Source organism: Lithobates pipiens, unplaced genomic scaffold (assembly GCF_037356315.1).
Source record: "Lithobates pipiens isolate NorthernLeopardFrog02 unplaced genomic scaffold, aLitPip1_a1.2 Scaffold_3, whole genome shotgun sequence".
In the NCBI taxonomy this organism is placed as follows: Eukaryota; Metazoa; Chordata; class Amphibia; order Anura; family Ranidae; genus Lithobates; species Lithobates pipiens.
In genome coordinates, this window is record NW_027507790.1 from 244,720,688 (window position 1) to 244,743,230 (window position 22,543).

The 22,543-nt window shown below is 48.7% G+C and overlaps 1 protein-coding gene across 3 annotated transcripts in view; it reads right to left on the bottom strand.

Moving 5' to 3' along the window:
* POLI (DNA polymerase iota) overlaps nucleotides 1-224 on the bottom strand; it is a 49,566-nt gene extending 49,342 nt beyond the window's left edge. For all 3 annotated transcript variants that reach the window (XM_077462996.1, XM_077462995.1, XM_077462994.1), the window contains exon 1: nucleotides 94-224. In XM_077462996.1, the coding sequence (XP_077319122.1) occupies nucleotides 94-175 (82 nt within the window). In that variant the 5' untranslated portion in view covers nucleotides 176-224. The remainder of the gene's footprint in view (nucleotides 1-93) is intronic.
* Nucleotides 225-22,543: the final 22,319 nt, after the last annotated feature.

The window sequence follows — 22,543 nt, forward strand, 5'->3', positions numbered from 1 at the left end:
GTGGGGGAGGGGTGCAGGGATATAATGTACAGTGTGGGGGAGGGGTGCAGGGATATAATGTACAGTGTGGGGGAGGGGTGGTGAGGGTATTACATGCTGTCGCGTGTAGAGGGGTGTCTGTAGGCTCCTCCCCCTCCCAGTCCTCTTCTTCCTCCTCCATTCCCGGGGATTCCATGTCTGTTTGGTCTCCAAACTGTCACGGGATGGGCGGAGCTTCCTCCACACGTGACTCTACGACGAGAAAGGATACGCCCCCTGCTGTCCTAAGCTGCTCTTCCGCCCGGTTTCCCCACCCCTTAGACGTCACCTGTCAATCCAACCGAGAGTAGTCGCCGCTAGGTGGCGCTGCCTCGCGGTCACATCACAGCGTGTTTTTTTCGTTGAAAAGGTGGCGCTGTCTCAATCCAAGGTCGAGAACACGGCGGCGGCATTCCTGTCCTTGCCCGCTAGGTGGCGATGTCTCCGCAATGTTATCACAGTACGGCGGCACCGCTTCCTTATTCCGTCCAGCAGGTGGCGCTGTGTATACTGTGTGTATATTACATCACACTAGGCTAGTTTTGGTTCTTTGGGGGTTCAGATCATTAATCTCATTCACTTACATCTGATTTCATCCTGTGCTCTTCTTCCCTGCAGTTCCAATGATCACTGCAGGGGGCGCCTCCATACAGAAGAATACAATATATTAATACAATTCCCAGGCTGGCAGTACACACCTTTCTTCCTATAATGGACTTTTAGCCACCAATTCTGACACTCCTACATGTAAAGATCAGTATTTTTTGTGCTCGAAAATTACTTAGAACGCCCAATAATAATAAATAATAATAATTATATATATATATTTAACAGAGGTCCTAGAGAATAAAATGGTGGGTGTTGCAATTTTTTTATGTCACACATGACTTGGGCAGCGTTTTTTCAAAAGCAATTTTTGGGTAAAAAAACACATTTAATGAATTTTATTGCACACAATATAGTACTCAATTTATTGGTAAAAGTGAAATATGATGTTACGCCGAGTGAACAGATACCTAACATGTCATGCTTTAAAATGGCTCACACCAGTGGAATAATACCAAACTACGGTACTGAAAAGTGTACAAATTTTTTTTTGTAGGTTACCAGTTTAGAGTTACAGAGGAGGTCTAGTTCTGGGATTATTGCTCTCGCTCTGGCGCTCATCGTGATACCTCACATGTGTGGTGCGATCACCGTTTACATATGTGTGTGGGACTTACGTATGCGTTCGCATGTGCACATAAGCACGGGGGGTGGGGGGGTGGGATGCTCTAAAACCACTTCCCGTCCATAGGCCATCATATGTCGTTGTGGACATTGAGTGGGGATATCTGAATGACAATGGGTACATAGCTCCCAATTGTCCCGGATTTCAAGGCACTGTCCCTGATTTGGAGGGACTGTCCCTGATTTGGAGGGGCTTTCCCTGGTTTGGAGCAATGTCCCTCATTCATCCTTATTTGTCCCTCATTTTGGTCTGATCTATATAGATGTATATAAAATGCACTTTTTATCCATCAAAAAAAGTTTCCCAGCACTAAACCTTTCATCTGATTTCTAAATTGCTGCATCTGTAAATTCCAAAAGCCAATATAAAGGAATAGTAGTGGTAAAAAAAAAAAACACTTGTGGGTTTAACCAATCTTGTTTTCTTGTACAATTCTCCTTTAAGGGGGCGTGGCAAGGGGTGTGTCCTATGCCGGCATACTTTTGCTGATAGGTGTCCCTCATTCCCATCTCAAAAAGTTGGGGGGTGTGGGGGTGCAGCTGCAGGCATCATTCAGATATCATCTTTGTCAGCCGGCAATTTATCTGCACTGTAAAGACAATTATAGCGGTAGTTCAGCCGCCTGATCGTTCTTACCATTATTACAGGCGGCGGGAGGGGACACTCCCCCTCCCCCCACCACCGTGCTTCTACCGGCTCTAATTCAGGAATGAATCAGTCACCATTGGCAGTTGAGCATAGAGACTTCCCCAGTCATCTCTATGACCCTTGGAGGCACGGGCGCGATATTATGATATCACGTCCGGGCCGGCGGATGTAAACAATGCCGGGGATTCGCAGGAAAGACCGAAAGTGAGTTCTTTTTTTTTATCTCGGTCTTTCCAGCCTGAAGGAGGGATCTGGGGTTTTATAGACCCCACATATCTCCATAAAGAGGACCTGTCACTCACTATTCCTATTACAAGGGATGTTTACATTCCTTGTAATAGGAATAAAAGTGATACAAAAAAAATGTACAGAGAAAGTGTAAAAATAAAGGTAAAATAAACAATAACTTTATTTTTTTATTTTTATAAAGCGCCCCAGTCCCCTCGAGCTTGAGCACAGAAGTGAACGAATGCGTAAGTCGCGCCCACATATGTAAACGGTGTTCAAATTACACATGTGAGGTATCACCGTGTGCGTTAGAGCGAGAGAAATAATTCTAGTCCAAGACTTCCTCTGTAACTCTAAACATGTAACCTGTAAAAAAATTAAAGCGTTGCCTATGGATAGTTTTAAGAATCAAATTTTGGCGCCATTCCACGAGTGTACGCAATTTTAAAACCTTGACATGTTAGGTATCTATTTACTCGGTGTAACATCAATTTTCACATTATACTGTTTTTGTGTTTTTTGTTTGTTTTAATTCATGAAACTTTTGTTTTTGTCTGACTATCCATTACCGAACTTTGTTTTGACCACGTTTGTTCTATTTACTTTTATTATTAAACAAGTGTGATTTGTTTGTACTTCTGTCTCTGTCTGTTTCATGGTTTCTGTCAGTACGTGAAGGCCATGAATTCAGAAGATACAGTCAATTCACTTGTTGGTAATATTTTTTCCAGATTGGATGAGTAGGATCTCCGCATGGATCAGTTTGTCTTGGCATTACAAATGCTCCTGAATCGCACGGCTCACCTGGAATCCCCCACGGTGGCTGCTCCGGTACAACCTGAGTCGCAGGCCGTCCCTGATGCTGCGCCAGTCTTTGTGTAGGCACCCGCCTCGAGTATTACCTCTATAAGAGGTATGTCTGGTTCTGCTCCGCTTCCCCAGTGATTTGGGGGCGATCCAGTCCAATGCAGAGGGTTTCTCAATCAGGTTGAGATATACTTTGAGATGCTGCCCCAGGCGTTTCCCACAGACAGAAGCAAAGTAGGTTTCATGATATCTTTGCTTTCTGAGAGAGCCTTGGCCTGGGCTAACCCTCTATGGGAGACGCAAAAAAGGGTATTTGACGTTCCCGCATGCTCCGCTTCTGCTGCCAAGTGCCTCATGTCCATCAAACAGAGTACGAGAACTGTTGCCGACTACGCCACTGAATTCCGTACTCTGGCAGCAGAGGTCTCTTGGAACAATGAGGCCCTCGTGGATTCCATCAAGGATGAGATAGCAGCCCGAGATATATCCACTGAGCTGGAGAGGTTGATCACTGAGCACAGAGTGACCAGTATGGACACCACAGACCCACTGAGTGTTGCTTAAGGCAGTTGCCTCTCTTTGCCTTATTGGTGGCATGCCCCTGCATAGCAGGCTTTGTAGTGGGAATGCTGCCTACAATGGTGCAGATTGTTTCAACAAATGAAAGAATGAACAGTACAGGATGCAGATGTGTGAAGGGGTCCTTAGATATATGTGGGGTCTACAACTGCACAGCTGCATGCAGAGGGTACCAAGATCTAAATATACAGCTGAAGATCTTTGTATGGGGGGGGGGGGGGGGGGGGGCGGCACAGAGCCACGTCATTACTGTCTCCTCACCTCTGTCTACAGATCTCTGGAGGTCTTCTCGTGAAACCAAGACTTGTGACTAATACCTTTCATGACTGGATGAGTCACTCAGAACCTCCATCACCCCAAGTTTTCTGTGACACCAAGGCCACATACCTGACACCTTCCTCACCACATCCCTCTCCTTCCCATGGGACCAATTTTTAAAATCTAAATATTTCTATTCATGGTAGAGCAGATACGTCCTGGGTTCCCGTTGTCACAATTCACCTGTTGGAGCTGTAAAGAAACACGCAGAGGGAAAATGAAGACTTCTGGGGTGGGGCTGCTATTCCCACGCTGCAATTACGGCGGAGACGTCTGGTCTTGTCTGCTGTGACTAATCAGACTCTTGGGGTGAATGTAGATGGGGCAGGGGAACGCCGATCTGCTGCTGAAAATGTGACATTGCCTTCTCTGAGTGATCAGTAAAGAAATAATAATATCATATCTTACAATTGTGTCTTTTATAATTTGAAGGCGATTAATTGTTGCTTCACATCAACATTAGCCGATATTTTATAGATTTGAACTAACCAAGGTGTGCAGGCGAGGTTACAGTATAAATAAAGGGAAACCTTTTATTTGTAGTTTTGGACAGGGTGGAGAGGGATTAGAACCCCTGTCAGTTTTTATTGCTGTCTGTCTCCCCCTCCCCTCCTCGTTAAAGTGGAAGTTCACCCATAAATGGAACTTTCGCTGAAATGATTCCCCCCCCCTCCCGGTGCCACATTTGGCACCTTTCAGGGGGGGAGAGGGGAGCAGATACCTGTCAAATCCAGGTATCTGCTCCCACTTCTGGGCATATAACTACGCAATGTCCGGCCCCTCCTCTTCCCATTTAGATCATGCAGCACATTGTAGCAAACAGGCTTCACTTCCTGTTTTCCTTAGTAAGGATGTCGGCGCCTGTACCCGGAGCGGAGGGGACGGGTCGGCTTCAGGTGGCGACATCACGGGCGCCCTGGACAGGTAAGTGTCCTTATATTAAAAGTCAGCAGCTGCAGTATTTGTAGCTGCTGACTTTTGTTTATTTTTTCCCAGGCAGAACTCTGCTTTAACCACTTCCCACCCGGCCTATAACAGAATGACGGCTGGGAAGTGGTTGTGTTATCCTGACTGGGTGTCATATGATGTCCAGCAGGATAACAGGCCGACACGTGCCTGACGAGTGCGGCGTGTTAGTATGACATGCCACATTTCCGATCATAATAAGAAGCCTCTGTGAAGCCGCGTACACACGGGCGGACTGTCTGGCCAACTAAGTCCGTCAGACAATCCGACGGACAGTCCGTCCTACTTTTGAATGAACGGACTTGACCACACACGATGAACAGACAGTCCGCTGAAAGCTTGCGCGATGACGTGTACAGCACGTACGACGGGACTAGAAATACGACGTCCAATACACAGCAATGCAACCTTCGGCCGTGTAAATCCTTTCTGAGCATGCGCCATACTTAGTCCGTCCAACTAGCCTATTCACGAGCGGACTGTCCGCTGAAACCAAAGTTGGACGGACTGTATTACGGAAATTCCGAAAGACTTAGTCCGCCAGACTGTCCGCTGAAAAAGTCCGCTGAAGCCCACACACGAGCGGACTGTCCACTGAAATGTGTTTCAGCGGACTAAGTTGGACGGACAATCCTCTCGTGTGTACGTGGCCTCAGAGGCTTCTTACCACGTGGTCAGTTGTGACCAATCACAGCTGATCATCGCGAGAACCAGGAAGTGCCGGTAAACGGCATTCCTCGGTTCGCGCTGGCAGGGAGAGCCAATCAGCGGCTCTCCCTGTCGGGGGGGGGGGGGATCTGTGCTGATAATCAGCACACTGATTATCAGCACAGCCCTCATCAAATGTACCCATAAGCTGCCAATTGGTGCCCAGTCAGTGCCCCATCATAACCCCCTGCCAGTGCTCAATAAACTGCCAATCAGTGCCTACCACAGTACAAATTAGTGTCCACCATAGTGCCAATCAGTATCCATCACAGTGCCAATCAGTGCCCAGCATTAATACCTGTCAGTACCTGTCCAATCAGTGCTGCCCATCGGTGCCATCTATTAGTGTCCATCAATGCCACCTGTCAGTGCCAAACAGTGCCACCTGTCAGTGGCCATCAGTGCCGCCTGTCAGTGCCCATCAGTGCCGCCTGTTAGTGCCCATCACTGCTGCCTGTCAGTGCCCATCAGTGCTGCATATCACTGCCACCTATCGGTGCCTATCAGTGCTGCATATCACTGCCACCTATCGGTGCCCATCAGTGCTGCATATCAGTGCCGCCTATTGGTGCCCATCAATTCTACATATCAGTGCCTCCTCATCAGTGCCCATCAGTGCCACCTTATCAGTACCAACTAATCAGTGCCCATAGGTGCTGTCTCTCATCAGTGCCCATCAGTGCCGACTCATCAGTGCTCGTCAGTGAAGGAGAAAACCACATTTTATAACAGCAACAAAGAAAAACTTTTTTTTTTTTCAAAAATGTTGGTCTTTTTTAGTTTGTTGAGCAAAAAATAAACCCCCCCCAGAGGTGATCAAATACCACCAAAAGAAAGCTCTATTTGTGGGAAGAAAATGATAAAAATGTAGTTTGTGTACAGTGTTGTATGACATTCAAAGTGCGACAGCAGTGAAAGCTCAAAATTGTCCTGGGCAGGAAGGGGGTATTGAAGATTTACCCTCTCTATTTCTCCTGTTTACCATTATCATTAAAGAGGAAGTAAACCCTGATGAGTTTACTTCCTCTTTCATTCCCTGCAAAGGCAAAGCATAATGGACTACTATGCATCGCATAGTAGTCCATTATGTGTCACTTACCTGACACAGGAGAGCCAGCGAAGTCACCGCTGTCCCCTGTAGTCCGGCGCATCCATCTTCTTGGTGGGTCTCGCTGCTCCGCCGCTGTCGAAGCCGCGATTACGTCACTCCCGCGCATGCGCACGGGAGCCGTCACTCGCGGCATATCTCTGTTGACCGCGGCGAGCTCAGTGTGCCTGCGCGCCGCTGTCTACGGCGCATGCGCCATAGACAGCGATGCCTGTCTTTCGGCAAATATCTCCTAAACTGTGTAGATTTAGGAGATATTTCTTGGACCTACAGGTAAGCCTTAATCTAGGCTTACCTGTAGGTCAAAGTTGGTTGTAAGGGTTTACAACCACTTTAAAAGTGAAAATAAAAGAAAATCACACATTTTGGGTTGCCCCCAGAAAAGTAATAGAGGGTAAATCTCCCAATGGTGATTTGGGGGGCCCAAAGGAATTCCATTTATTTACAGGGATTTCTTCTCACTTCCTGTTTGGCTATGGGACAGGAAGTGAAGGAAAATCTCCTCAATTGGACACAGATGGCAAAAAAAGAAAAAATCTGACAGGGGTTAGAACCCTCCTTTCTTCTATCCGGAAAAAAAAATAAAAAGGTTTTGCCTATAGTTATAGTTTAAAGATCTAACAAACAATGCTAAGGAAAGGTTTTAGTGACACTATATGCAAAAGAGGAGTGCAGTGAGTATGATGGTGGGCAGTAGTGAAAGGAGACAAGTCTGAAGGGTATGATGGGGATAGAATGTGCAGGAGAGGAGTGCAGAAGGTATGGTGGTAGACATTATGGGTGAGAGAGGAGTACAGAGGGTATGATGGGGGATAGAATGTGTAGTAGAAGGGTGCCAAGGGTATGATGGTAGACAGTATGTGTGGGAGAGGAGTCTGGAGGGTATGGCAGGGATATAATGCGCAGAAGAGGAGTATGGAGGGTATGAGGGCCATAGAATGTGGAGAAGAGGAGTGCAGAGGGTATAAAGGGGATAGAATGTGGAGGAGAGGAGTGCAGGGGGTATGATGGGAATAGAATATGCAGAAGGTATGAAATGGATAGAATGTGGAGGAGAGGAGTATGAAAGGTATGATGGGAATCAAATGTGCTGGAAAGGAATGCAGAGGGTATGATGGCAGACAGTACAAAAAGGAGAGGAGTCTGGAGGGTATGACAGGGATAGAATGTGCAGAATAGGAGTGTGGAGGTTATGAATGGATAGAGTGTGCAGGAGAGGAGTGTGGAGGGTATGAATGGATAGAGTGCACTGGAGAGGAGGAGTATGAGGGGATAGAATGTGTAAGAGAGGGTACAGAAAGTATTGACAGAGATAGAAAGTGCAGGAGAGGAGTGTGCAGGGTATGACCCTGTCTACATGAGAGTGGCAACTCTGCTCTGAATTCAGGAGCAGTGCAGCATTTTGCATGTCACATAGGGCCACCCTATCCACTTGAATGGGCTGCCCTACCTGTCTCTGTCGCCCAAAAAAGAAGCTCCTGCTCCCTTTCAGGCAACAAGCTTTTGAAAGGGGCAGTTTGCCGCAATTACAGGACGATCCTGTCACATGACAATCACTGCAGAATTGTGTCGTGTTTGGGGTGCCATTAAGGCATAATGGCACACAAACGGGCATTGCGATTTGGAATTGCTGTGATTCTGCCCATGATTCCAAATTGCAAAGTGTGAATGGAGCCCTAGGGGAGGCTGTAGTCTTACTTTAACCTCATCCTGCCCGGCCTATAGCAAAATGACAGCCTGACATCCTTCCCAATAGTGATGGACGAACTTCCGACGGGACGTTTCGCGAACGCGAAACGCGAACGGACACAAACGTTCGCGAAAACGACCGTTCGCCGCGGGCTCCATTGACTTCAATGGGAGGCGAATTTCGCAAACCTTTAGGTCGAATTTGCGGCCACGGGGTAATTATTAGGGGGTAGCACGTAGTCCCACCACCTGGACAATAGCATAATACATGTATGAGGTGAATTTGGGATCGATAACTACAAGCATTTTTTTTTTATTTGGGAAATTGTTCTGACAATTCAGGACTATGGAGCTAATGAAGGCAATGGAGGAGAGGGAAGGTCAGGGACCAGGGTAGGCAAACAAGAGGGTGCAGGAGATACAGAGCACTGACAGCAGCACCGTAATACAGAGCACTGACATCAGCACCGTGACATACAGCGCTGACAGCAGCTCCGTGACATACAGCGCTGACAGCAGCTCCGTGACATACAGCGCTGACAGCAGCTCCGTGACATACAGCGCTGACAGCAGCTCCGTGACATACAGCGCTGACAGCAGCTCCGTGACATACAGCGCTGACAGCAGCACCGTGACATACAGCGCTGACAGCAGCTCCGTGACATACAGCGCTGACAGCAGCTCCGTGACATACAGCGCTGACAGCAGCTCCGTGACATACAGCACTGACAGCAGCTCCGTGACATACAGCGCTGACAGCAGCTCCGTGACATACAGCGCTGACAGCAGCACCGTGACATACAGCGCTGACAGCAGCTCCGTGACATACAGCGCTGACAGCAGCTCCGTGACATACAGCGCTGACAGCAGCTCCGTGACATACAGCGCTGACAGCAGCTCCGTGACATACAGCGCTGACAGCAGCTCCGTGACATACAGCGCTGACAGCAGCTCCGTGACATACAGCGCTGACAGCAGCTCCGTGACATACAGCGCTGACAGCAGCTCCGTGACATACAGCGCTGACAGCAGCTCCGTGACATACAGCGCTGACAGCAGCTCCGTGACATACAGCGCTGACAGCAGCACCGTAAGCAGCCCCAGGAGGAAGTCAGCACAGCACAGGGATGGTGTGATCCCCTCATAATAAGAACCCCCAGGAGGAAGTCAGCACAGCACAGGGATGGTGGGAGCCCCTCATAATAAGAACACCCAGGAGGAAGTCAGCACAGCACAGGGATGGTGGGAACCCCTCATAATAAGCAGCCCCAGTAGAAATATGACACCGCTCAACCTCTTCAAAGAGGAGGGTAGGGGCATATAGTACGGTGTGCTTTTTTGGGTCAGGGAAGTGAGCCAAATGAATTAAGAAGGTCTGTGTGCTTGATTCCAAAAATTGTTTATAGACATATACATGGTCTACTGATCACATGTGTTGAATTCCTCCGAGATCCATGCCTCATTCATTTTTAGAAATGTGAGGTAGTTAACACTGTGGTGAGCTAGGCGAGTACGCTTATCGGTCACAATCCCCCCTGCTGCGCTGAACGTCCTTTCGGACAGGACACTGGATGAGGGGCAAGCCAACAGTTCGATTGCAAATTGGGCAAGCTCTGGCCAGAGGTCAAGCCTGCCCACCCAGTAGTCTAGGGGTTCATCACTCCTCAGAGCGTCCACATCGGCCGTTAACCCAATGTAGTCGGACACCTGACGGTCTAGGCGTTCCCTGATGCTGGATCCGGATGACACCTGTCGATGGGTCGGCTGAAAGAATGACCTCATATCCGAAGTCACCAACACATCTTCAAACCGGCCTCTTCTTGCAGGCGCTGTTGGATTGGTACCCGCAAATCCTTCTCTGGGAGTGGGAATTGCTCCTCTGCCAGCGCACGCAAAAGCAGAATGCAGCATTTCTCGAAGCAAGGCCTGGAAGTGCTGCATTCTGACAGCCCTCTGCGACGGCGGTAACATTTCCGCCATTTTGTGTTTGTACCGGGGGTCTAAGTACGTTGCCACCCAGTACTGGTCCTTGACCCTCATGCTTTTTATACGGGGGTCCCTATTAAAACACTGGAGCATGAAGGCCCCCATTTGCACTAAAGTGGAAGCGGTGTGGTGGCCTGGCTCCTGCTCATCATCCAGGATAATGTCGTCCTCTTCATTCTCCTCTCCCCATCCTCGCACAACAGGGATCCCAGAAAGGTTTAAAGCATGCTCTTCTTGCTCCTGCTCATCCGCCCCGGCACCATCCTCCTCTGACTCCTCATCAGACTCCTGTTGTTGACTTGTCTCAGATAGAGTAGCCCCCCCTGGGAATTCATCCAGCATTGCGACTTCCTCATCTTCCCGCTCCTGCTCCTCCACAGCCTGATCAATGACACGACGCAATGCACGCTCCAGAAAGAAGGCATAAGGTACCATGTCACTGATGGCGCCATGGCTGCGACTGACCAGTTTGGTGATCTCCTCAAATGGCCGCAGAAGTCTGCATGTGTCGCGCATGAGCAGCCACTGGCGCGGTGAAAAAAAACCCAGCTCCCCAGAACCGTTTCTTTCGCAGAGTTCATACAGGTAGACGTTAACTGCACGTTTCTGCTGGAGCAGCCTATCAAGCATATAGAAGGTTGAGTTCCATCGCGTCGGGCAATCGCAAATAAGACGTCTGACCGGCAGATGGTGTCGCCGCTGAATGTCAGCAAGGCGAGCCATGGCCGTGTAAGATCTTCTGAAATGGGCCGAGATTTTCCTTGCCTGCCGCAAGATGTCCTGGACCCCAGGGTATTTGACAAGGAATCGCTGCACGACCAAGTTTAAGACGTGTGCCATGCACGGCACGTGCGTGATTTTGCCCTGTTTCAATGCGCTAAGCAGATTGGCACCGTTGTCACACACCACTTTACCAACTGTCAAATTGAGCGGTGTTAGCCACTCATCTGCCTGTGAACGCAAAGCTGAAAGGAGTGCCGGGCCAGTGTGGCTCTTTGCTTCCAGGCACAACAGACGCAGCACGGCATGGCAACGTCTCACCTGGCATGTGGAATAGGTTCTGGGGAGCTTGGGCGGTGCAGTGGAAGAGACGCTAGCAGCGGAAAAGGAGGAGGCAGCTGAGGAGGAGAGGGAGGAGGATGGAGTAGGAGGAGGAGAAGAAGAGTCAGGCCTGCATGCAATCCGTGGCGGTAAAACCAAATCTACACGGGTGCCACGGGTTACATGCTTGACGGCCGTCAGAAGGTTCACCCAGTGGGCAGTAAAACTGATATACCTTCCCTGCCCGTGTTTGCTAGACCACGTGTCTGTGGTCAGATGTATCTTGGCACCGACACTGTGTGCCAGAGATACATTCACTTGCCGCTGAACATGGCCATATAGCTCTGGGATGCCCTTCTCTGAGAAATACTTCCTTCCTGGGACCTTCCATTGTGGTGTTCCAATGGCCACAAATTTGCGAAAGGCCTCCGAGTCCACCAGTTTATATGGCAGTAGTTGGCGGGCTATGAGTTCTGACAAGCCAGCCGCCAACCGTTGGGCAAGAGGGTTATCCGGCGTCATCATTTTTTTACGCTCAAACATTAGGCCCACGGAAGCCTGCCTTTTTGCAGAAAAATGTGAGCTTGGCGTGATGGAAGGTGGAGTGGAGGACAATTGTGAGGAGAGAGGAGAAGGAGAAGTAGAAGACGAGGCTGGACGGTGAGAGCCTGCAGTGTGGCTTTGTGTGTTCCGTTGCTCCCACTGGGCTCGGTGATGGCTGCTCATGTGCCTTCTTAAGGCGGTCGTCCCTAGGTGAGTATTGGGCTTACCGCGACTAACGCGTTGACTGCAAAGATTGCAGATGGCAACGCTATTGTCAGCAGCGGACACGTTAAAAAAAGCCCACACTGCGGAGCCATGTGCCGGTGTCCTGGGAGCGCCAGATGTGACCGTACATGGTCGATGACTCGCTCCTGATACATTTGCAGTCTGCTTTGTCCCTGCTGTGCAATGTAAGTCATTGCTGCTTCTCCTCCCTATCTGCTGGTCCATATCTCCCTCTGAACTCCCCTCCTCTTCCTCTCTTGTGGGCACCCACGTGACATCACTAGACACGTCATCATCAACGTCACCTTCCCCACCGCTATAAGTAGAGTAGGCAGCAACACCGGGGACCAACCTCCTCCTTGGGCTGATCTGGGTACTGGCGTCAGACTGCTGAGTAGCGCTTGTTGCTACCTCCTCTTCCTGATCCAATACCAAGAGTGGCTGCGCATCAGAAATGTCCTCTTGATATGGATCGGAAAATAATTCCAGTGACTCAAGCGGAAGGTATGTGGTGGTGGTGGTGGTGGTCGTGTTGTTGGTGGTAGTGTCTTTGGGGGTGCACATAGCAGAGAGTGAAGAAGAGGGTGCAGATCGAGAGGATGAGGAGGGTGCAGAAGAGTAAGGCTGAGCGAGCCACTCAACCAAGTCTGGTGCATCCTTTAAAGTAATTGAACGCACCTTCTGCAACTTCCCACTTTGGCTCAAGCCTGTTGCTCCTGCCCTACCCCTACCACCCCTGCGGAAGGGCCTGCCTCTTCCTCTGCATGTCATTTTTTAAATGACCCTGTGACAAAACTCTTAGTCCCTATACCAATGAAGGACTGCTGCAGTATAGGGCAGCGGTCAGCAGTAGTGCACGGCAACCCTATGTATTGTGGACCGATAGCGGTCCTTACAGAACAGCAGACTGTACTGCACTCAGGCCTATGTACCGTAGCACCCTATACCAAGTTACCAGTCCTTATAAAAACTTTTGTGGACCAAGCAGGTTGTGTGTTAGTGTTTAGCAGACTGTGCGTCAGTCCCTATACCGCTGAAGGACTGCTGCAGTATAGGGCAGCGGTCAGCAGTGGTGCACGTCAACCCTATCTATTGTGGACCGATAGCGGTCCTTACAGAACAGCAGACTGTACCGCACTCAAGCCTATGTACCGTAGCACCCTATACCAAGTTACCAGTCCTTATAAGAACTTTTGTGGACCAAGCAGGTTGTGTATTAGTGTTTAGCAGACTGTACGTCAGTCCCTATACCGCTGAAGGACTGCTGCAGTATAGGGCAGCGGTCAGCAGTGGTGCACGTCAACCCTATCTATTGTGGACCGATAGCGGTCCTTACAGAACAGCAGACTGTACCGCACTCAAGCCTATGTACCGTAGCACCCTATACCAAGTTACCAGTCCTTATAAGAACTTTTGTGGAACAAGCAGGTTGTGTGTTAGTGATTAGCAGACTGTACGTCAGTCCCTATACCAATGAAGGACTGCTGCAGTATAGGGCAGCGGTCAGCAGTAGTGCACGGCAACCCTATGTATTGTGGACCGATAGCGGTCCTTACAGAACAGCAGACTGTACTGCACTCAGGCCTATGTACCGTAGCACCCTATACCAAGTTACCAGTCCTTATAAGAACTTTTGTGGACCAAGCAGGTTGTGTGTTAGTGTTTAGCAGACTGTGCGTCAGTCCCTATACCGCTGAAGGACTGCTGCAGTATAGGGCAGCGGTCAGCAGTAGTGCACGGCAACCCTATGTATTGTGGACCGATAGCGGTCCTTACAGAACAGCAGACTGTAACGCACTCAGGCCTATGTACCGTAGCACCCTATACCAAGTTACCAGTCCTTATAAGAACTTTTGTGGACCAAGCAGGTTGTGTGTTAGTGATTAGCAGACTGTACGTCAGTCCCTATACCAATGAAGGACTGCTGCAGTATAGGGCAGCGGTCAGCAGTAGTGCACGGCAACCCTATGTATTGTGGACCGATAGCGGTCCTTACAGAACAGCAGACTGTAACGCACTCAGGCCTATGTACCGTAGCACCCTATACCAAGTTACCAGTCCTTATAAGAACTTTTGTGGACCAAGCAGGTTGTGTGTTAGTGATTAGCAGACTGTACGTCAGTCCCTATACCAATGAAGGACTGCTGCAGTATAGGGCAGCGGTCAGCAGTAGTGCACGGCAACCCTATGTATTGTGGACCGATAGCGGTCCTTACAGAACAGCAGACTGTAACGCACTCAGGCCTATGTACCGTAGCACCCTATACCAAGTTACCAGTCCTTATAAAAACTTTTGTGGACCAAGCAGGTTGTGTGTTAGTGTTTAGCAGACTGTGCGTCAGTCCCTATACCGCTGAAGGACTGCTGCAGTATAGGGCAGCGGTCAGCAGTGGTGCACGTCAACCCTATCTATTGTGGACCGATAGCGGTCCTTACAGAACAGCAGACTGTACCGCACTCAAGCCTATGTACCGTAGCACCCTATACCAAGTTACCAGTCCTTATAAAAACTTTTGTGGACCAAGCAGGTTGTGTGTTAGTGTTTAGCAGACTGTGCGTCAGTCCCTATACCGCTGAAGGACTGCTGCAGTATAGGGCAGCGGTCAGCAGTGGTGCACGTCAACCCTATCTATTGTGGACCGATAGCGGTCCTTACAGAACAGCAGACTGTACCGCACTCAAGCCTATGTACCGTAGCACCCTATACCAAGTTACCAGTCCTTATAAGAACTTTTGTGGACCAAGCAGGTTGTGTATTAGTGTTTAGCAGACTGTACGTCAGTCCCTATACCGCTGAAGGACTGCTGCAGTATAGGGCAGCGGTCAGCAGTGGTGCACGTCAACCCTATCTATTGTGGACCGATAGCGGTCCTTACAGAACAGCAGACTGTACCGCACTCAAGCCTATGTACCGTAGCACCCTATACCAAGTTACCAGTCCTTATAAGAACTTTTGTGGAACAAGCAGGTTGTGTGTTAGTGATTAGCAGACTGTACGTCAGTCCCTATACCAATGAAGGACTGCTGCAGTATAGGGCAGCGGTCAGCAGTAGTGCACGGCAACCCTATGTATTGTGGACCGATAGCGGTCCTTACAGAACAGCAGACTGTAACGCACTCAGGCCTATGTACCGTAGCACCCTATACCAAGTTACCAGTCCTTATAAGAACTTTTGTGGACCAAGCAGGTTGTGTGTTAGTGATTAGCAGACTGTACGTCAGTCCCTATACCAATGAAGGACTGCTGCAGTATAGGGCAGCGGTCAGCAGTAGTGCACGGCAACCCTATGTATTGTGGACCGATAGCGGTCCTTACAGAACAGCAGACTGTACTGCACTCAGGCCTATGTACCGTAGCACCCTATACCAAGTTACCAGTCCTTATAAAAACTTTTGTGGACCAAGCAGGTTGTGTGTTAGTGTTTAGCAGACTGTGCGTCAGTCCCTATACCGCTGAAGGACTGCTGCAGTATAGGGCAGCGGTCAGCAGTAGTGCACGGCAACCCTATGTATTGTGGACCGATAGCGGTCCTTACAGAACAGCAGACTGTAACGCACTCAGGCCTATGTACCGTAGCACCCTATACCAAGTTACCAGTCCTTATAAGAACTTTTGTGGACCAAGCAGGTTGTGTGTTAGTGATTAGCAGACTGTACGTCAGTCCCTATACCAATGAAGGACTGCTGCAGTATAGGGCAGCGGTCAGCAGTAGTGCACGGCAACCCTATGTATTGTGGACCGATAGCGGTCCTTACAGAACAGCAGACTGTACCGCACCCAAGCCTATGTACCGTAGCACCCTAGACAGACCAAGTTACCAGTCCTGATAAAGAGCTTTGTGGAACAAGTGAGTTGTGAATGATTAGCAGACTGCAGCAGAAGGGCAGCAGTCAAGTATAATATTCTTTCTATATTTGGAAGAAAGAATATTATACGTGTACAAGCCTATTACCGTACCACTGATACCAGTCCTGAAAAGAACCTTTGTGGAACTAATAGTAACAGCAAGTCTTTAAAATTATCCTCACTGCCTGACACACTGCTTCCTGCCTGTCCCTATACAAATTGGCAAAAAAGAGTAGGCTGGAACGATTAGCTGGAACAGCTCTTTTGTGGACCTGATAGTAACAGCTAATGATGATGATGATGATGATGATGAAGAAAGACTAATCTGGCTGAGCTGTCCCTAAAATAGCAGCATACAGCGCTCTGTCCCTTTATCTAAACTGACAAAAGAAACTCAGGCTGCTGACCTAACACCTATACCAGTCCTGAAAAGAACTTTTGTGTACCAAATAGCTAGCGTTTTCTCTGTCCCTACTCCACACAGGATCCTTTCCCTACAGTGACAGAAGAAAGAATGTAAAATGGCCACCGGATCGGGTGTATTTATAGGTTAGGGGGAATGTCCAAGTGTCCATGAGCTGTCATGTCTCAATTGGTTGTCCTGTAACACATGATAAACGTGTCACGAAAGGTTAAAGTTCTTGTATACATTAAACACGTAAGTCCGCCGGGGCGAACGACGGAAAAAGGCGTTCGAACCCGCGGACGGCGAAAGTCGGAAATTCGCCGCGAAACGACCGCCGGGCGAACCGTTCGGCCATCACTACTTCCCAACATGCAGCTCGTGGGCGCCCCTGGCATAGTTGCCAACATCGTAAAAAAAAATAATTGTGAAAAATGGGCGTGGTTTACGTAAAATAGTGGGTGTGGTTTACATGGGGCGTGGCTCAAAGGGGTGTGGTTAGAGTCTGAGATGAATGCGGGATGGAGAGGGAAAGGAGGGGGGTGGAGAGAGGGAAAGGGGGGAGGGAAAGGAGGGACAGCAGCCCCCCCGATCCTACACCACAATAGCAATATGTGTTTTCCAGAGATTGACAATCAGCAGATAAAGATACTCCAAATACCTGGTGTTTGCGCTTCAATCATCCCGGCGCCATGATTGTTATGGTGTCAGGATGATTGAAGCGCATTATTTCTATTATTACATTGTAATATGAAATGAAATCATTCCACTCACCATAATGCAGAATCAGTGGTAGCCATGCGTGCGGCGTCACTAGCCACGTTGCCTGCCACCAGATGCCATCAGGTGTCCCAAGCGGAGTCTGTCCTTACATCAGGTGCCCCATCAGAGGTACCTTCCTCACATCTGTGTCCATCAGCGGAGCCCCTCCTTTCATCTGGTGCCCCTCTGACATCCACAGACCACCCCCCCACATCCTGCACAGACCTGCCCCCACATACTCCACAGACCGACCCCCACATCTCCAGACTTGCCCCCGACATACCACTGGCCTCCAATATCCACAGACTGGCTCCCCATATCCACAGACTGGCCCCCGACATCCACAGACTGCCCCCCACATCCACAGACTGGCCCCCAACATCCACAGACTGGCCCCCGACATACCACTGGCCCCCACATTCACAGACTGGCCCCCCACATTCACAGACTGGCCCCCACATTGACAGACTGGCCCCCGACATCCGACTGGCCCCCGCCCCGACATCCACATTGACAGACTGGCCCCCGACATGCCTCCGTTGCCACGCGCAGACATTTAACTGTGGCACCGCCCTTTACACTGACACAAACACACACTAGCAGTGGGGGTGGGCGGCGCCACAGGTGTAGACCAACTTCTGGTCTTCTTAAAAATGGCGGCCGGCGGAGACATTGTCTCCGCCGGCCGCTGACCTCTAGCGGCCGGCGGCAAAAAAACGGGAAATTCAATTTCCTGGGACAAACCGAATTTCCCGGGACATTTCCCGGGACAAAATTAATTTGGAACAAATGTCCTAATCCCGGGAATGTCCAGCGAAATTCGGGACAGTTGGCAACTATGCCCTGGGGAGCCTATGATGTAGGCTCTTTACCATGTGATCATCTGTGTCCAATCACGGCTGATCACAGTGTAACTAGGAAGTGCTGGTTATCGGCATTCCTCTATTTATGCTGACAGCGTGTGAGTAGAGGAGAGCTGATAAGCAGCTTTCTTGACAGGGGGGATCTGCACTGATAATCAGTGCAATCATTATCAGTGCAGCCCCATCAGCAATGCCCGACAGTGCCCATCATCAATGCCCACCAGTGATGACCATCAAGGATGCCCGCCAGTACCCACCAGTGATGCCCATCATTGAAGCCCACCAGTGATCACCATCAGCGATGCCCGCCATTACCCACCAGTGATGCCCATCATCAATGCCCACCAGTGATGCCCACCCAGTGCCCACCAGTATTGACTATCACCGATGCCCCCAAGTTCCCACCAGTGATGCCCATCAGTGATTCCTGTCAGTGCCTCCTCATCAGTGTGACCATCAGTGTGACCATCAGTGCCACATATCAGTGCTCACCATTGCCGCCTATCAGTGCCCATAAAGGCAGCCTATCAGTGCTCACCAGTGCCGCCTATCAGTGCCCATCAGTGCTGCATATTAGTACCTCCTCATCAGTTCCCGTCAGTAAAGTAAAGAAAAATTACAAATTTACTAAATTTTATAACAGAAACGAAGAAAAACGTAAAAAAAATAAAAAAAATCATTCTGTCTTTTTTAATTTCTTTAGCAAAAAATAAAAAACCCAGCGGTGATTAAATGCCACCAAAAAAAAGCTCTCTCTGTCGCAAAAAAAATGCTAACAATTTGAGTACAGTGTTGTATGACCGCCATAGGTGTGCACACAGGGGCGGACTGACAACTCATGGGGCCCCCGGGCAATAGGAGATTATGGGGCCCCCAGGCAATCAGAGATTATGGGGCCACACAGTATACACCCACACAGTATACAATCACATAGTATACACATACATGTTCACACAGTATACACAGACATGTTTCTGTTGGCTGAGAAAGTACTGGAGAGGTGGGGCAGCTATAATCTCAGGATTTTTAGACCAAAAGGATATTTCTGAGACAGATATAATGTAAAAAAAACAGATTTTTACATACTGTCCCTGGTTTTACTGAGGCTGGCAACCCTGATGGGGCCCCCTAATGGCCTGGGGCCCTCAGGCAGTGCCCGAGTGGTTGAATGGTCACGCCCTAATGCAATAGGCTGTGCACGCCCCTGTGTGCACAGCCTATTGCATTAGGGTGTGCACCCCTAAGCTCAAACACACATGCGTGTATGTAAATATATATAGGGCAGTAGGGCAGAGGTTGGTATTGTAGAGCAGTGGAGGTGTCAGTAGGGCAGAGATTAGCGTCAGTAGTTTATTTTTATTATTTTTTTAAAATATTTGTACAGTTTTTTTGGAGCCCCATTGACGGACTTTGGTGAAATATTAGGGGTCTAAACCCCTGATGTCTCACTTTAGATACAGAGAAAGGGACAGAGGACAGAGATTCCCCAGTCCCTTTCTCTGCAACCAAGCAGCAGGGGGAATCTGCGCAGCACAGGGTGATTAGGGTGGGCCCAGGCACACCTGGCACACCCTGTGCGCACACCTATGATGACTGCGCATGTCTCATTCAAAGTATGACAGCGCTGAATGCTAAAAACTGGCCTGGGCGTGAAAGGGGTGAAAGTGCCCGGTATTGAAGTGGTTAAGATTTGCAGTCCATGTATTCCGCTGTGTGCCTGGCACTGCCCTTTAGCACACTAGTTCTTTTTACAACCCGACATAAAAAAGTGAAATCAGTGAATGTAAGATTGCGTAAGTAGAAGACGGATGTGGACCAACCCTGTCTACCTGTCAGAATTCAATCCCTTCCCTCCCCGGTGCAGACTCGCGCTTCGCTTTGTGTGGATTGGACTTTTTTTTGTATGAGCTAAAAAATCAGAAAAGTGAAAACAATTTCATGATATTGCATAACTGCGCATTGAGTCAGCGAGGGCTGAGGGCCAGAGAGATCGTTCTGGCGGTCAACTGCAAGGGAAGTTTTACGGGAATTGTGACAGAATGGAAGCATGTGATTTGCTCATTCAGGGTTAACCCTTTTGTCACCGGACCTGTAGACGAGTTCAATGTGTGTGGGGCTTAAAGAACTTCATACTGCATAAGGAGCGATCAAGAGTGTCGATAATATGCTGCAATTAGACTGGGTAGAATTTGGGCTTCATGCACACTGTATTATTGGTGCTTCTTTTTCCTATAGGAGTTTAGCAGCAGCAAAAACGCAGTAAAAAGTAGCATTTTCGCATTTCCATTTATGTGCGTTTATGCACTTTCCCGCGTCTGGTGTTAATACAATCTATTGGCCAGTATTCTGAATGCATTAATGCGGGAATGCACCTAACGTTAATGTGCGTTAGCACGCATTTAGGTGCTTTTGAGTGTTTTTTAATGCTCAAAAGCTCTTCTCCTGAAAGCACAGGTGATGTTTTTTTTCTGTTTATTTTTTTATTTTTTTGCCTCTAAACCCGGCAGGGTGTTTAGAGGCAGAAAAAAAAGCTCAAATGCCTGTAATAGCAGTGTTTTCGGGTCAAGCTCAAGAGCTCCCATTCTCAGGCCGGGTTCACATATGTGCGAATTAAATGTGATTTTCCCCACATCCAATTCGCATTGGCATGTGAGTGTGACTGGCTCTCAATGGAGTCGGTTCATACAGGTCCAAGGCGGCTGCGGTCCGCATTCTAAAAGGGTCCCTTTGCGTGCTTGGGTCCAATACAGCTGCCAATTCAGGCAAAAAGTTGCACCTGAAGCGGTGAACAGGGACGCACCGGACCGCATGCTGGGAAACATGGCGCATACAGTATGTGGACCCGGCCTTAGGGATTTTAATAATAACATTTCATTGCACCCTATGACCTTTAGATTAGGGGATGGAGCATTTCCTTACACCTCATATAACTCTATGATGAGATATTAAAGAAGAACCCCGGCCAACACTTCTACAGCCATAATCAACCTTTTGCAAAATTTTAAAGTGGACGCTCACTTTAGCCACTTAAAGGGTTACCAAACAAACATGTCATACTTACCTCCACTGTGCAGTTCATTTAGCACAGAGTGGCCCCAATCATCCTCTTCTGGGGTCCCTCAGCAGTGCTAGTAGCTCCTCCCCACATTGAGTGGTTACTAAACAAACATGTCATACTTACCTCTACTGTGCAGTTTGTTTTGCACAGAGTGGCCCGATCATCCTCTTCTCGGGTCCCTCATGGGCGCTAGTAGCTCATCAAGGGGCCCGTATGAGCGATCTCCTATGGCAAACCCGTGCGGGCTCGCTCCCGAGCCTTGCTTCTGCATCTATTGACACAGAAAGATGGACTCGGCCCCGGCGTCATTGGATTTGATTGACAGCAGCGGGAGCAGGGTCTGTAAGACAGAGCAGAAGAGGCAGCTGCCCTGGGCCCTGTCATTGTTGTGGGGCCTGAAGCAGGTGCCTCATACCGGCCAACTATCCTGGTTTAAATTTCCTTGTCCCATGAAGTTTTAGTCCTGTGCTGTGTCCCAATATCTCAGTGTGAAGTGCTGGTACTAATGCTGCCCAGCTCTGCACTATTGTTGTGTACAGATGACTCATCTGCAGACCCTGTGTTTACATGTAAATAGTGGCAGCATTCATATGTGCATAGCAGCAGCCAGCGGCATTCATATGTAAACAAAGGTGGCATTCATATGTATTCACATGCCCTCCTGAGGTCATATCCATACCTCCCAACTTTTTGAAATGGGAACTAGGAACACGTTATAGCAAAAGTATGTAGGCATAGGACACACCCTCTGTCACACCCCTTTAAAAAAGAATTATACATAAAAAAAGATTAGTTAAACTCACAAATGCTTTTTTTACCACTACTATTCCTTTATACTGGAATTTGAAGTTTACAAATTCAACAATTTAGAAATTGGATGAAAGGTTTAGCCCTGGGAAACACTTTTTGATAGATAAATAGTGCATTTATTCACACTAGTGTCCAGTGTGAATATTCCCCGTACGTTAGTGGTCAGTGTAAATCCCTCCTTTCATTGGTGGTTACTGTGAATGCTTCTATTACATTGGTGGCCAGTGTAAACTCCTATTACATTGGTGGCCAGTGTTAAATCCTATTACTTTGGTGGCTAGTGTAAACTCCTATTACATTGGTGGCCAGTGTAAACTTCTATTACATTGGTGGCTAGTGTAAACTCCTATTACATTGGTGGCCAGTGTAAACTCCTATTACATTGGTGGCCAGTGTAAACTCCTATTACATTGGTGGCTAGTGTAAACTCCTATTACATTGGTGGCCAGTGTTGAAACTTCTCTTTATATTGGTAGTCAGTAAAAAAAAAAATCAGCATTGCCAATGATCACACCTTCCCCCCAGCACAACCACTGATCCCAGGAGTTTTAGGTTTCCTAGGAGTTTTCTGTCTATTGATGGGTCCGCTCAGCTCCTCAGTCCATGGTGTGCAGGAAGTGAGGAGATGATGTGCTGTAACCTCTAGCTACCAATCAGTAAGCAGTATTACTGTACAGTAATCTCTAGCAACCGATCAACCAGCAG